Source organism: Rhipicephalus sanguineus, chromosome 1 (genome assembly GCF_013339695.2).
Source record: "Rhipicephalus sanguineus isolate Rsan-2018 chromosome 1, BIME_Rsan_1.4, whole genome shotgun sequence".
Lineage (NCBI taxonomy): Eukaryota > Metazoa > Arthropoda > Arachnida > Ixodida > Ixodidae > Rhipicephalus > Rhipicephalus sanguineus.
In genome coordinates, this window is record NC_051176.1 from 288,712,275 (window position 1) to 288,726,238 (window position 13,964).

General features: G+C 45.3%; 1 protein-coding gene across 1 annotated transcript in view; it reads left to right on the plus strand.

The window, feature by feature from the left end:
• Nucleotides 1-565: 565 nt before the first annotated feature.
• The window catches only part of LOC119379220 (high affinity nerve growth factor receptor-like), a 413,588-nt gene continuing 400,189 nt past the window's right edge, over nucleotides 566-13,964 (plus strand). The window contains exon 1 of the mRNA XM_037648451.2: nucleotides 566-773. Within this exon, the coding sequence (XP_037504379.2) occupies nucleotides 611-773 (163 nt within the window). The 5' untranslated portion in view covers nucleotides 566-610. The remainder of the gene's footprint in view (nucleotides 774-13,964) is intronic.

The following is a 13,964-nucleotide window of genomic DNA, read 5'->3' on the forward strand; positions in this document are numbered from 1 at the left end:
ATAAGAATTGGTTATCGGTCCCTTTAACGTGCACTGAAGTCATACAACACACGGGCCCCTAGCATTTCGCCTCCATCGAAATACAACTGCATCGGCCGGCGTCGAGCCCGCGTCTTTCGGGTCAGCAGTCAAGTACCATAACCACTGAGCTATCGCGGCGGATACTGAATAAAGGTGAAGCGGCAAAATGACTGAAATCATGCTTTTGTGAAACCAATCATCGAGAGAAAAAAAAGACATCGGCTTCTGTATGCTTTGTTCAGTGTTGTCGTTGTCATTATTATTATTATTATTTTATTTTTACGCCTTCAGCATATCTTGGAAGTGGTAGATAGTCTTTACCTTGCTTGGCATGTAAAATGAAAAAAAAAAAGAATATACAAGAAAAGCAATCTTTTCTGCAGTTCATAGTTGTCCGCGGGAGTATACGGTACTTCTCGGAGGCAGCATGCGGGAAGGGAACACGCGAGCCTCCGCGGCCACGTGGTGCACGACTCCCCTTGTTCCGGCGGGTCCCGGCCCGCGGCGCTGGCTCGGCGCTGGAGCGCGGAGGAGTTTCGCGGGCTCGCACGCCAGCAGTCCGGCCGCAGACAGCCGCGCCGTCGGACACATGGCGCACAACGGGACCGGCGAGCAGCGGCAGCCGCCGGCCCACTCGGCGCCGGCCTTCCGCCACTCGGACGTGCTCCTCAAGCTCAACCTGGGCGCACCGAAGATGCCCAAGCCTGCCTCCTCGGCCAAGCCAGCCTCGGCGGCACTCTACGAAGGACAAGGTAACTGTCACCTCTGCTCTTCCGTTCGCAAACTTTCGTGTGCGTGTCTGCCGTCTGCTTTTCGTTACGCGCAATCATTTATGTTTCTGACAACAAGGCAAAAAAAGAAAAAAATAATAAGACCCTTTGGTCGGCGCAAAATGAGCAGCCAGCCTTTCTTATGAGAGGCTAGTTGCTCCTTGCGCTGTAATTATAACATTCCAAGGCCTTATGCAGCAAGAGAAAAGAAATAATATAGTTACTTTTCAGACAAAAAAAATGTGTTGTCATTTCAGCGGAAATGCGTGCTGATGTATGCGGATAAACTTTCGGATAAATGTGCATGTAAAAAGACAAGATTTCTGGAGCATGTCCACTGGGTGTGAGCGCGGTAAAATGGTATGTACAAGTGCGACACGAAACGACAGCACGTGCTCATGCCCGTCTATCAGGACATAGTTTCTTCCGGCATCGCCGCGCCTGACAACAAATTTTTTTCTACAAAAAAGCACTGTCAAACAATGCCTTCAACGAAAGGAAAATAGGTTCTTGGTTGTTGTTCTTTTCTTTTTCTCTGTATCTTTTTTTTTCGCGTGGAGTCAGTCGAGGAAGCATTCCGCTTCGTTTAATAAGATAGAAAGGATAACCCAGAAAAAATTATAATAATGGAAATATCTAAGTCAGTCAAACTAATTCTTCAGCACAGAACGTTTACGATGCTATGGGTAAAACCTTATTTGCGCCTATAGCCAGACCGTCAACTTGTTGCTACCGGCACGTCCCCATCGGCGCATATAAAGCGTCTTTGTAGTCTTCAGTTTTGTGAATGCGCAGGTTGAAAAAAGAAAGAAAGGTTGTCATTTCAACGTCGCACTCTTTTACAATTTGTGCTTATCACAAAGCTAATTTTCCAAACTTTTTGGTTACCTCCGACGACTTTGTTTTATGAGTACAGGCACAGTGTAACGGAGGATGCACACACGGCTCTTTGTTTAATATTTTCAGCCTGCCTTATCAAGCCATTGGCAATCGACCAGCTTTCTTACAGCTTGATGACTTCTGTAAACATAACTTTTTCATTCTTATATAAAAATTATGATTGTTATTGCTTCTGTCGCGTTTCGCTGAGAACCTTAGCTCGGCATGTTTGAAAAAAAGAACTTTAGCAGCACGTGTTCTTGTAAACCTTTAACTCAGTACATGCTCTTTTTTTATTATTACGCTGCTTTTCTTCCTATGACTGTCGTCGTTGAAACGCTACTGCTGGGATATGTGACTTGGGTCTTCCTCGCTTTTAAGTGTACTTTCGTGCAGTTGTAATACCGCACTCGCTTAGCACTCCGCGATCGACTAAAGACAGTGGCTTTTATTGGTGATGTTGTCGGTAGCTGCGTAGCAATTTGATGTTTTAAAACTATCATATGAAATGTGGCGTAACTGAGGTAACGAAGAAAACAAATCGTTGTCTGTGTTTTTCCTATGGTTAGCTGTTCGTGTTATGTAGTTGTGGAGAAGAGGAAGAAAGAAGACCAGAGACAGCTTTTTGCTAGTAACAGCTACATAAAGCCAGCAAAAGACTGGAGAATACGAATTAGAAATCTAGCACTGAATATATTATACGTATTGTCCAGTGTAAATATGTCTGGAGTATCTGACTTCAAGTCTAACATTGGAATGTCATGTAAGGTTGAGGAAATTGAATATAAAAAAATCACTTCATCGAATAAGATCTAACCTTTTTTCTTGTTACATGCCCCCCCCCCCCCGTCTCCCCGCTCTTCGTCGTCTTTCTTCTTATATGTTCACGCCTTTTCACAGTATGCATGATACTCTGATAACAAGGCTTAAGCCACTCAAAAGATATAAGGTTTTCCGGCGCATAGCGCCTTCAATAAAGCGCACAGGTGACATCAAGTAGCTTTTCTAAATGCATTTCGACATGCGACTTTGCCAAACTCAGCCCTGGGGTGCGCGTTGCTAACATATGAACGCGTGGTCCTGTCAATACGACAGCTCCAAGGTGTTTGAGGAGCTAACTCTTTGATGCTGTAGCTTTCCTTTTCTACAAATATTTCCCCCTGACAGCTTTGGACTATAGCAGATATTATCACGTTTACTAACCATACGCCGTGATTTGCTATGTTATATGTATATCTGTACTGGTAGTTCGGCGCGTACACACGCGTACGTAAACACGTGATCTCACAAAAAATATATAGATTTACTCACACATAAGTAACACATACGTCTACAACACATACGTATGGCTATTCCGACTTCGTATGAACAGCCTGATGAAATTCGCCCTAGCTAGGCGAGCTTTCGTGCATACCATGCTTCATGGAAAAGCAATACAGAGCTTTTCCATGAAGGGAACGCGCGATGCTTGCCTCTCGCTTCCGCAGGCAAGATGCTTGGGTCCCAACAAAAACCAAACACGTACTGGGTTCTTAGGCACGCACGACTTGTTCCCCCCTAGTCCGAGACACAAATATCAAATTCATGCGTGTCTCCCTGGATTTATTTCTTAACTACCGTCGGAAACGAAATAAGCAGAAAACGTCCTAACGGAAACGCTGTAACTGTAGACGGTATCAGTGTTCTTACGAACAAAAGGGCTACCGGTCCTTGTGACAGGGGATCCCACACATCCTTTCTTTACCATTCCTTGTTTTAACAGGTCTAAAAGCGGAAGCGGAAGCAAATATCCCGGAAAATCTGGAACTTTGTTTGCTTCCGCTGAGCGTTTTTCTGCCGAAAGGAGGAAAAATCTATCAGTAAATTTACTTTACCGTGGACACAGAACCACTGAGTTTTGCAATCAACCTCGAGGTCATGCACGTCGCTTCTCGAAAAGAGGCGCTCACTTTCTTGGCAATGTCTTTGATGCGGTTCCTTTCGCTGCTGTCGCTGCGGCGCACTTCTTAAATGTCATTCGCGTAGGTTTTATCTGCACGCGACAGTGCAATCTCCACTCTTCCGTCCGACCTCAATTACATGCCGAGGAAAAAAAAGAAGAGAAAGGAAAAAACAAAAACAAATCCTTGCTGTTCTTGCGCCCATTCGGAGCTGTCGTCAGGTTCAACGGAAGGTGAAATCGCGGACCCTTTGCAGATCTTGCCGATGTGAAGACGCGAAAAGAGAGCGCTGACCACCGGTTGCGTACCACTCGCACGCCACGGTCTTCTCTGGGTCGCTCAGGTGCGCGGGTGGGCGAAATTAATTGACATTCCACTCGCCAACGTGCCCATGCCGCAGAGCCGTCCTCTTCCTTCGCATATGTCTCATCTCGCTTCCGATACTTTCACCTCCTCATCCAACACGCTTAAATACTTGTTCCGCAGGCCATATCGTTCTAACGTTAATGGGACCAAGAATCTTCGAGTATTGGAGAATGTGATGCCTAACCCGTCCTATACGCATGCTTGACAACAGGTTATTGAACAGCAGTAATTGGAGGCGCCTTTGTTGTTGGGAGCAAAAAAAAAGATATGTTGGGGCTAGAAAGTTACACAAATATCTTGGAATGTATGATGAGAGTCCCAAGCGAAAGAAAGAGAATTAGCCAAGAGAAATGCGAAAACAGGCCGAAGCACAATGGGAGACAGAAGTAATGTGCGATGCCGTGTGCATTGCGGTTATTTATGCGGCCGGAATGTAGACCCGGCCGTTATGCTAACGACTGCGAGAATTTCACTAAACAGTGTGACCCACCTATGAGAGGCGGCTGCGTTTCTTCCATTCCCAAAGATGAAAAGTGAATCTAGTTGGTAATACTGTAAAAGCTGACAGTGTGAAACCTGTTTTACTCATGCTCATTCTACGCACGACCCTCGTGAAACGTAAAGCAGTGCCTGTACTACTGACGGCAAATTAGGTTTCACTTCCGAGCGGCAGGAAGCTAACCTCGGGTTTCTGGGCAACCGCACGCCGCTTCACAGCCCACATATGCCGGAAGTAACAGGAAAGCCTTAATGAATATACGCTCAGTGCGGTCTGTTTTACTTGCGGTTGACTTGTATATTTTTTGTCTGTTAGTACAGCTTACGCATTTCAGCCGTACGACACAGCCTCATTGACTTCAGAGAAGGCTGAACAGACAGGTCAAGGGACGGCTTCCCGATATTATTTTCTACCCACAACTTTTAGCCAGTGCACGACGCTCATGCATCTGCAGTATCCGCGTGAGGGGCAGCTACTAATTACATCCTAATATAGTGTCATTCTCTTTAGCCCATATAGACGATTTATTAACTAGGGTAGCCACACGCCGACATGTATAGAGATTGTAAGAAGATTGCGAGACATGATTTGTCAGCGCCGAGTTTAGGCAGGATGAAGCGAAAGGGGCGCTTCTCCTGCGGGTAACTGCATCATTCCACCTGAATGCGGCGCTAATAAATCTACATCATAACACTTTTTATTGAATATGCCAGAGCATTGCCTTCTTATTTGATAACTAAAAGCCGGATAGAGATTTGGTAGATAATTGTGCGTGGATGCATTTGTCGACCAATACAGAAAAGTTAGGTCATCTAGACTTCGTTTGAATAAAACGTCAAAACGTGCATGTATCCGACTACACCTGCCTCCTTCTTACATGCCACACGGGAGGCGAATGAAGAAAGGGTAGTCGATCTGAAAGTCGATCCAGTTCATGTTTCGGGGTGTCTGCCACGCGCACAGTGGGTTATGAGGCGAAAGGTTGAATAACTTTTTAAGCGGTCACAAGCTCAACGGGAAGTTAGAATCGACGAGCTCTAAACGGAAGCGAGAATCGGCGCTTGTAGCCGCATCTTGTGAAGTGATCGTCGACAAAGCACGGAGTCATTTTCGTAAGTTGTGAATTCCCCTGGAGCCTTCACGCTCCTCTCACACGTGTCGACGCGAGAAACATAGTCGGCTTTCAGGCGACCTGCGACGTCTGGGGAAAGGAGCGCGCCTTTCCTTAAGTGCGGTAAGTTCGAAAGGATATCACCAGTCGCCTACTGTGCGCATAGTCGAGAGCCGCACGAATCGTCTAAAAATTTACAGTAATCCATCACATCACATCATTGCAGTCAATGCATCTCGCGCTTCCAGGAAATCAGTGCTGCTCTATCTCCACTAGACACACCTATTTCCAGCGAAAGCCGTGATTAAGCTATAGCCATAGGTGTGAGGTTCACGTGAGTTAAAACAGTTTTGCCGCAACTTTTCACCATGCTGGCTGATTAAGCTATGTGGTAATACACAATTTAGGTTTGCCGCGCGAAACTTACACGTAGACGTCGTTAAAAGCCAGGAACATGCGTATACTATCAAGTGAAAGCTTATCAGTAATGTGCCATATCTATACAGGCTGAGGACTGAAATTGAAAGAAGGAAAACAATGATTCCAGGTATTGAACATATAATATCTCGTTGTTCTGTGATCATGCCCGTACACGAGAAAAACTCACTAGTTACAGCTCTCCACCAAAGTTTGTACTGTAATACTGCATTGCCGCTATATTTGCAGTCAAGTGCTGCTAATAATCACAACGCAAAAATAACTTATATAAATGCTCCATCCAATTAGGTTCGCTCATTTTTGGGGCGTCAAGCACTTGTGCGTATCACGTAGTCTGCGTTGTAGAGAAATTGTGACTTGATCGTAAGCCTTAGCGCCAGAATGAAAATTAATTACCGTAATGTCCGAGTTATAAAAGCAACGCATTTATTATAACTGGCTCATGTCAGCCTAACGCGCATCGAGATTAGATTCAGGCAGCCGCTCCCAGATCAGAGATGTTTACCTTTCTTGATACCTTTCTTCATGCGTTCTTTAAACGCGTTACTTGCACTGTAATTTATTACGTATTGAAGCTCAAATTTAAAGCTGTTTTGAAATATCCGTACTTTTTTTAGGTTTCAGATTAAGTCAATCTTCCTGAAGCCGTTAATTTGTCCTATATTGTTTACTTGCTAATGTCTATATGCACGTTAAAACGATTTAAATGTAATTACGTAAATGTCCACGAAAATCCGTGGACGCAGAATGACACGGCTTGCTTTTTCCTTGGCTCGGGAATATTATATAACCACCATAATGTATTTTATCGATCCCAGTAGCAACGTCCAGCTCCTTTTTCAAGCTGATCGGTATCCGAGGAGCCCGCTTATGCTAATAGTAATGAACACTTAATTGGACTTTTCCATGAAATTTGGAGCGCTGTTAAAGCACTATGAAACGATCACTGGAATATGCCATCTTGTCTGTGCTTCGCAGAAAACCAAGGTATAATTTTCTAAAATCAATAGCAACATGTGACTTTTGAAATTGACTTAGTACGATGTACGTACAACCTAAACAAGTGCAGGCAACAGCGCTATCGCGTGTTATTATTTATATGCATTCAGTACAGATCCAAAACATCTTATACCGAAGAAAACGAAGAAAAAAATTCGGCAGATCCCACGTACCGTGGGAGTCGATGTTATGCGAAGCATGCGGCAAATAGGTGACTGTGGCGCAACTTTTTTTACTGAGCGACACGTTACAAAATGACGCTAAAGATTTGTATAAATTTTATACGCACACTTATATATGTTGAAGAGCCGCATATGTGTTATATAACCAGTTGTTTACGGTTGGCTAACGCTTCCAATGGCAACGTGGGTATTACCAACACCAGAAGCGGTAAGCTGATATGTGGTGCTTATACGTGTCCCGAGAACGCACGCACGTTTCACGAACCCGTGTGCATGTGTGCAAGAAGTTCTTGACAGTTCTTGAACAAGGGCATCATCACCGTGATCAGCGAGCACCAGCAGCTGGTCATGACTTGTTATAGAATCCGGTCGTGATCGTGTTGACGAGGGGTCCATGTGTAGTGAAGTATGTGGTATAATAGAGCTGTTGGAATTCGTGGATGCCTCTGTCATTTCGTCGACAATTTAAATGTCGATAGAGTCGGCGACATGTCGGAACCTGAAGTCACCCTTCGCGTTGGTGAGGTATAGGCTGTCGAGGCTGGTAGGCCTGGACAGTGCTACGTAGACCAACATCAGTGGATGTGTTTGTCGTATTTGTAGACTACCTGGGCGTATGTGGCCTGCGTAGCCTAGTCTACAAAGCGGCTGTCAATCAATCTGGCATCATCCTCGGTCGGCGTGAGGCCATCACCCAGCCTCGTAAGAAATGAAGAGGACACTGCGTCGTTCTGGCGGATTAAGTGCACTTTACGGTGCAGTGATGTGGATATCATATGTAACTTTCGTTAATGTATCCCTCTGAGGTCGAGCAATGCTTCAATATAGCTTGCTGAATCATAGAAATACAAATGTAATGTTTATTAGACTGCTATAAAAGCGGAGCCAACACTGAAACTACAGACGTTAATCTGATATGACGCCTGTATCGTAGGAGTAGACATCGTAGGAGTATCATGTACTGTTTATTGCTTTCTTGTAAAATTAGATAGCCAGCACTACAACCACAATTGACGTTGCACCGATATTACGCCTGCGTAGGCTGTTTTTCCAAACCAATTTATAGACCTGGCGTGGCTCAGTGGTAGAATACCTGATTGCCACGCAGAATGCTTGGGTTCGATTCTTGCTGGGATCCTAATTTTCATTCTTGCCATTCGTTGAGTCAGCGCTGCCCATGTTGGTTTTCCTTAACGTTCTAGCATTTAAGTTAAGAATGTCTGTTCTCGCCGTTCCTGAGTAGATATAAACTGTCAATCACGTGTGGCGCATACCCGTACACCGCGGCCTGTGGTAAACGGGTATGTGCCACACGTGTCTAGTGGAAAGGGTTTGATGACGCACGCGACAAGATTTTAACGTTATTCATGTCATGACCCGGCAGTCTTATTCATCAAACCCTTTTACCCTCCCATGCAAATTTTGGTCTACACCAAGTTAAGGAGGCGATCATGAGAGCACCCAGACGTAGGCGGCTAGATAGATAGATACGTAGATAGAAACGCTCAAAGTGCCAGAGGTTCGCTAAGAAATGCTTCGCATTTAATATGCGCCTGCGCACTCGATGTATGAAAATTTGGCTTGACGGATTTCGACTTTCCAACAAATCCTGTTTGTTCGATTTGTCAGAACCAATTTTTATGATGGCCGTAAGAAATTCTGCATTGGCGTGTAAGAAAACGAAAGCGCGGCAGGCAGCTCAATGATTAGATTCAGATCGAATGAACACAATGTTGCATTTTTTTTAGTATTTTTGAAGTATTGGCGGGCGTTCGCCATTTCTGATTACTTATTTATTTTTACGATTTCGAGTTTCCTATTTGTCTATTGTTTCTTTATTTTTTAATGTCTTATTCTTCTGTGTAGGCGTGCGCGTGAAGGCTCTATAGCCACTTTGACCGACGTTGAAAGATAGTGGTAAACAAAAAAAGAGCTAGACCAATTACCACGGTGGTGCATCAAATTCGCTCCATCTTGGCTCAGCGTGTTCAGCTGAAAGTGGCTGGTCCCTCGTATAAACTTTCAGCCTTGTGAACTCACGAATTTCACAGCTATGACTCTTTTTGCGGCTGCTTAAACTTCAGCGTAAAACTCTCTCTCCAGCCAGAGCCAGATGCCGGCGTTCTTATAATCATTGTTGTGGCTTAACGTCCCAAAACCGCGATATGATTATGAGAGACGCCGTAGTGGAGGGCTCAGGCCATTTCGACCACCTGGGGTTCTGTAACGTGCGCCTAAATCGAAGTACACGGGCCTCTAGCATTTTCGCCGCCATCGAAAATGCGGCCGCCGCGGCTGGGATTTGATCCCGCGACCTGCGGGTCAGCGTGGCGGGTGTGCCGGCGTTCTTGAAATGGCACGCGGTGGCTCGGGCATCCACTCCCTGTTTACTTCTTTTGTATTTCTTGCCATTCATTTCGGTTAGAAATGGACAACTATCATCGCAGATCTTCATTCCTCGTTACAGAACGTGGGTAGAAGAGGTGTGGGAAGCCACTGCTTTTAAAATTTAGGAGCTCGGAAGCAGAAACCGGAAGAGCGCAACCTTTACTTCTTTTGCTTTTCTTGCCGCTTATTTTGGTCAGAAATTGGATGTCGTTTACCACGCTCTTTGGAAGAAGGCAACGAAGTCTTTGAAGCATTTATTGCTTGAGAAGCCTAGTCCGGGGTTGAGTGCCCAAGACCGCCTCGGCGCTAGTAAAAGCGGCCAGTGGAGTAGCTCAGTTCAATCGTTATTGGGAAAGTTTGAGAGTTGCAATAGGTGCGAGAGTTTGAGCAAGAATTGGTGTGACATGGAGGCAGTGACAAAGCGTCGAGTGCAGTGGCGTACCAACTCGTTCGCGAGTGGGGGGGGCTGGCGTCGCTCACTCTGTATATATATATAAAGTCCCCCCGAGTTGAGCTGGGACTTGGGAAGCAATTTGGCTGTTCATTGCCGCAGTTGCATGAAATACAAATCTAGTAAGCCGAGGTTCGATCGCACGACCATTTTGGGTAGAGGAACGACAAGATATGAGCGGGAAAGTTTAGAAGCATTTCATATTGTGAATCATAAAGATAATTGTGTCAGCGATACGTCCTTGTCTCTTACGTCGAAAGAGCGTGCCTACTTAGCGGAAAAATAAGTTTGAAGTGTCACGTGTCGTGGGAAGTGACGGCAATGAGCATGCGTGAGAAGTCTTGTGCGTCAATGTAATTTCCGATAAAGCACAGTTGAAAGTCTAGCGTTCGTCCGTGTGTAACGCCTTCTTCTTGTGTACGTGTTTCTGTGTTTTTGCTGGTACCCCATTTTCAAGTTCATGATGCACCAACTGGCCTAACACCTAGCGCTAATGCATATAATAGTATTGAACTATTTTCAATACGGCGCATTGTTTATCATTGGTTCTTCGCTATTCGTCAAAAATTTTCGATGTGCCATAAAATCGCTCCCCTGTTACGCGTCGTCACAAGTCTGCGAAAACTCGCGGCGTTAAAATGAAGTGTGCACAAAAAGCAGCACATTACTGTGCTGAACAATAACTCATTTTTTTTTTTTCGGAATAGCCAGACAGTGTCTCTTTCTGAACGTAATTTAAGAAGGTTGCCCGCCAATCACATTGGCAGCGGCTGCTTATAGCAGCGGGCGAGATGGATTCATATGTGTAATTGTGTATAACAGATACTTTCAGTTGTAGTATAACGATGTAAAACGATGTAATAACGATGTGTATAACGAGGAAAGGAAAAAAAAAACAGCCTTCCGCCACCTTGCGGGATTCCGCAGAACTGTTTTTCAATATGCGTCCAGTTGCTTCGAGTTGTCCATGAATTCGCCCTCGCGCTGCCAATTGCTAGCTTATTGGTTAGCTCACTTGGTAGAGCGACCGCCCCGGAAAGGCGTTGGTCCCAGGTTCGAACCCCGGACCCGGACGAATTTTTCGGCGACTAAGAGGCTTTATTTCTGAGAAATCTGTATGGATTTCCTGTGGCTTCGTGCTACATATTGGTGGTTGTCCTTTTCCCTTTCTCAAATTTTATTACATAATTGCGTTATTGCCGCGTTCAAGTAACACTTTGCCTGGCTTTCCAGTCTGCAACCGACAATAACCACTGTCGAAAGTGGGGGGGCTCCGCCCCCCCCCTAACATTTCTCAGTGGGGGGGGGGGGGGGGCTAGCGCCACCCTTGCCCCCCGGTAGATACGCCTATGGCCGGGGTTTCCGGATAGCTGCCACAGGGCTTGCACTGCGGGTGTCCTACACGCTGTCCTGGACGTATATACAAGGTGTTTCAGCTAACTTGCGCCTAGTATTTAAAAAAACGAACATACGCGCTACGCGTGTCAAATTGGCCCAGTATTATTCTGAGCCGTATGCAGCACGTTGGGACATTTTTTTTCGATTCTGCCAAGCCGGGCGATTAACAAAGATGATTTAATTAGCTTCTTAATTAGTAACTCTAGCGAAGAATTCTCTGTACAAAAGTCGTATCCCTTCTTCTGAAACGTCGGAATGCTTCATCTATGCTAAGATAACTACCACTTCGCCAAGTTGGGTAAGTAACAAAGATTGCTTAATTAACATTTAAAATAGTAACTCTGAAATGACACTTAGACTGCTACAGATGGGTTCGTACCCAAATTTGGCTTTCTGTCACAAAATTTATCCGAATACTTACACTAGCAGCTCGTTCCCCCGTTGCGGGGAGGTAGCTAATTTAGAGCACATAATCTGACGATGCCCCTGGTTTTTGGGCAGCGATCAAGCCAACCAAGCCAAGTGGTGCTCCGCCATCAGAAGCCCCAACAACGGGGATCAGCTTTGGGTTGTCCAGAGAGCCCACGATGCGGCGATCAGGCTTAGCCTGCCCGTCCCAACGTGGGAAGAGCCCACTGCACGCTAATCGCGTCTCTCAGGGCTATTAATAGTGACCCATCAACCACCAAACGAAAAATATTCAATAAAAAAGTTGTAACGCTTGTTCAGCATCGTCGAGTCAGTTCATCTATGCTAAGATAAGTGCCATGTTTAATTTTTTTTTCCAGCTTTTCTTTAGATGTCGTGAAATTAAAAAATGTACTTGGTGCAAGTTACCCGAAACACCCTGTATAGTGTACGCACAGGTGAAGGGGAAATGGGTTTTGGCACGGTGCATCAGCCATCGCTCTCTTTATGTGATAAAGCTGATTGAAATGCCAGGGCTTCGAATTAAACTTGACTTCATAAACTGGATCTCATCTAAGTACACCTTCGTTCTTTTGTTCCTCTAGAAACCGGAAAGGCGGCCCTGGGATACCGGTACCCAACTCACTAACCAACGCCGTAACTGGGGCCGAATTCACAAAACTCACTTACGAGCAAATTGTCGCGTAAGAGAAATTTTGTCGCGTAAGTCGATTCACGAAGCGAAAAAAACGTCGTAAGAGGCCATCGTTATCACATCGGCCGCTGCGGTAAAGCGCGCTGTGACTGCCCAGGAACATGTCAGCGATGGTGATGCAGTTGCTATATTTGGTGACGTCACTGAAAAAGGCTCGTAAGTGGATTCACGAAGCCAAAAATTGCGCGGAAACAGCGTGGCTACGAGAAAATCTCAAGAGTGGTCCGGACCACTCTTACGAACAATATGGCTGTTTAGAACATGCAACTGCGGCGGGTATCTGGGTGCCGTGGTTAATTTTGAGCTAATTCACGGCCATTTAAGGCTTCTTGATGATTGCTGGTACTTTTTAATTTATTTCGGCGCTTTGAGTTTCGTGTGTTATTTCGCTTGTGCGCTATGGACTGTATTGGCACTCGTAGTCGTCCAATAAACTGGGAGTCGCAGTAATTAAAGAAGCCTATTGGGTGTCAATGGCGAAACATTATGCATGCAAAGACTTGTGGTTGGATTAAAACCAAAGGTCTACATGAATGGTCGATGAAGTCGAAAGCGGCGCGGTATTTGGTCAACATTTTTTTGTTATGTTGTTGTGTTGCGTCCGACTTCCTCCAATGAGACGTCCAACTTATCATGATGTACGCAGCATTGGTCGAAACCACCACCAAAGAGGTTCAGAGGAGCACATCAGCTGCACGCTATTGGAAATAAAATTGAGCGTAGCATTTCAATTAGCCGTTATTAAAGCCTATTATGTGATTCCACAACTTGTCTAGTTGGATAGGCTTTAACTGCCCAATAGGCACGATCGCTGAAACGCAGCTGTCGCTATGCGCTTTGGGTCGATCGAGAGCGGGCTCGTACATTGCAAATCGCAGCATATTATAGATGTGCGAGATTATGCATGAAATCTCAAACAAATCAAGCTTTTCGATCTTCACTGTTCGGAAACCGAAACGGAACGCGTTTATACGGCGAGCAGTCAGAAGTAAATGGATCCAGTAATTTGAAATGGCATCAAAAATATGTGCGAATGCTCACGATTCTCGAGTATAAACAAGCCTTTGCCGGATTCACGTCCCTTTGATTACTAACTGCCATTTAACATGGCGTGAGAATATCAATTGAAGGGGCTTCACCCACTCATAAATGTATTTTGTGCTCATAAGCGTCAGCTTGACCTAGAAATCATCGCGTAGATAAGGCGAAACCCCCGCTGGAGGCTACTATCGTAGCAGACGACAAACGATAGCAGACGACGGCTTGGGCGACAGGTGCAACTCGTGATTGGTTGGGAAGCAGTACTCTCTACAACAGCCCATCTTATGACGTTGACAAAACACTTCTTTCATCGCGCGCTCCTGTCGTGTTCGTCATATCTTCCCCCTCGCACATAAGA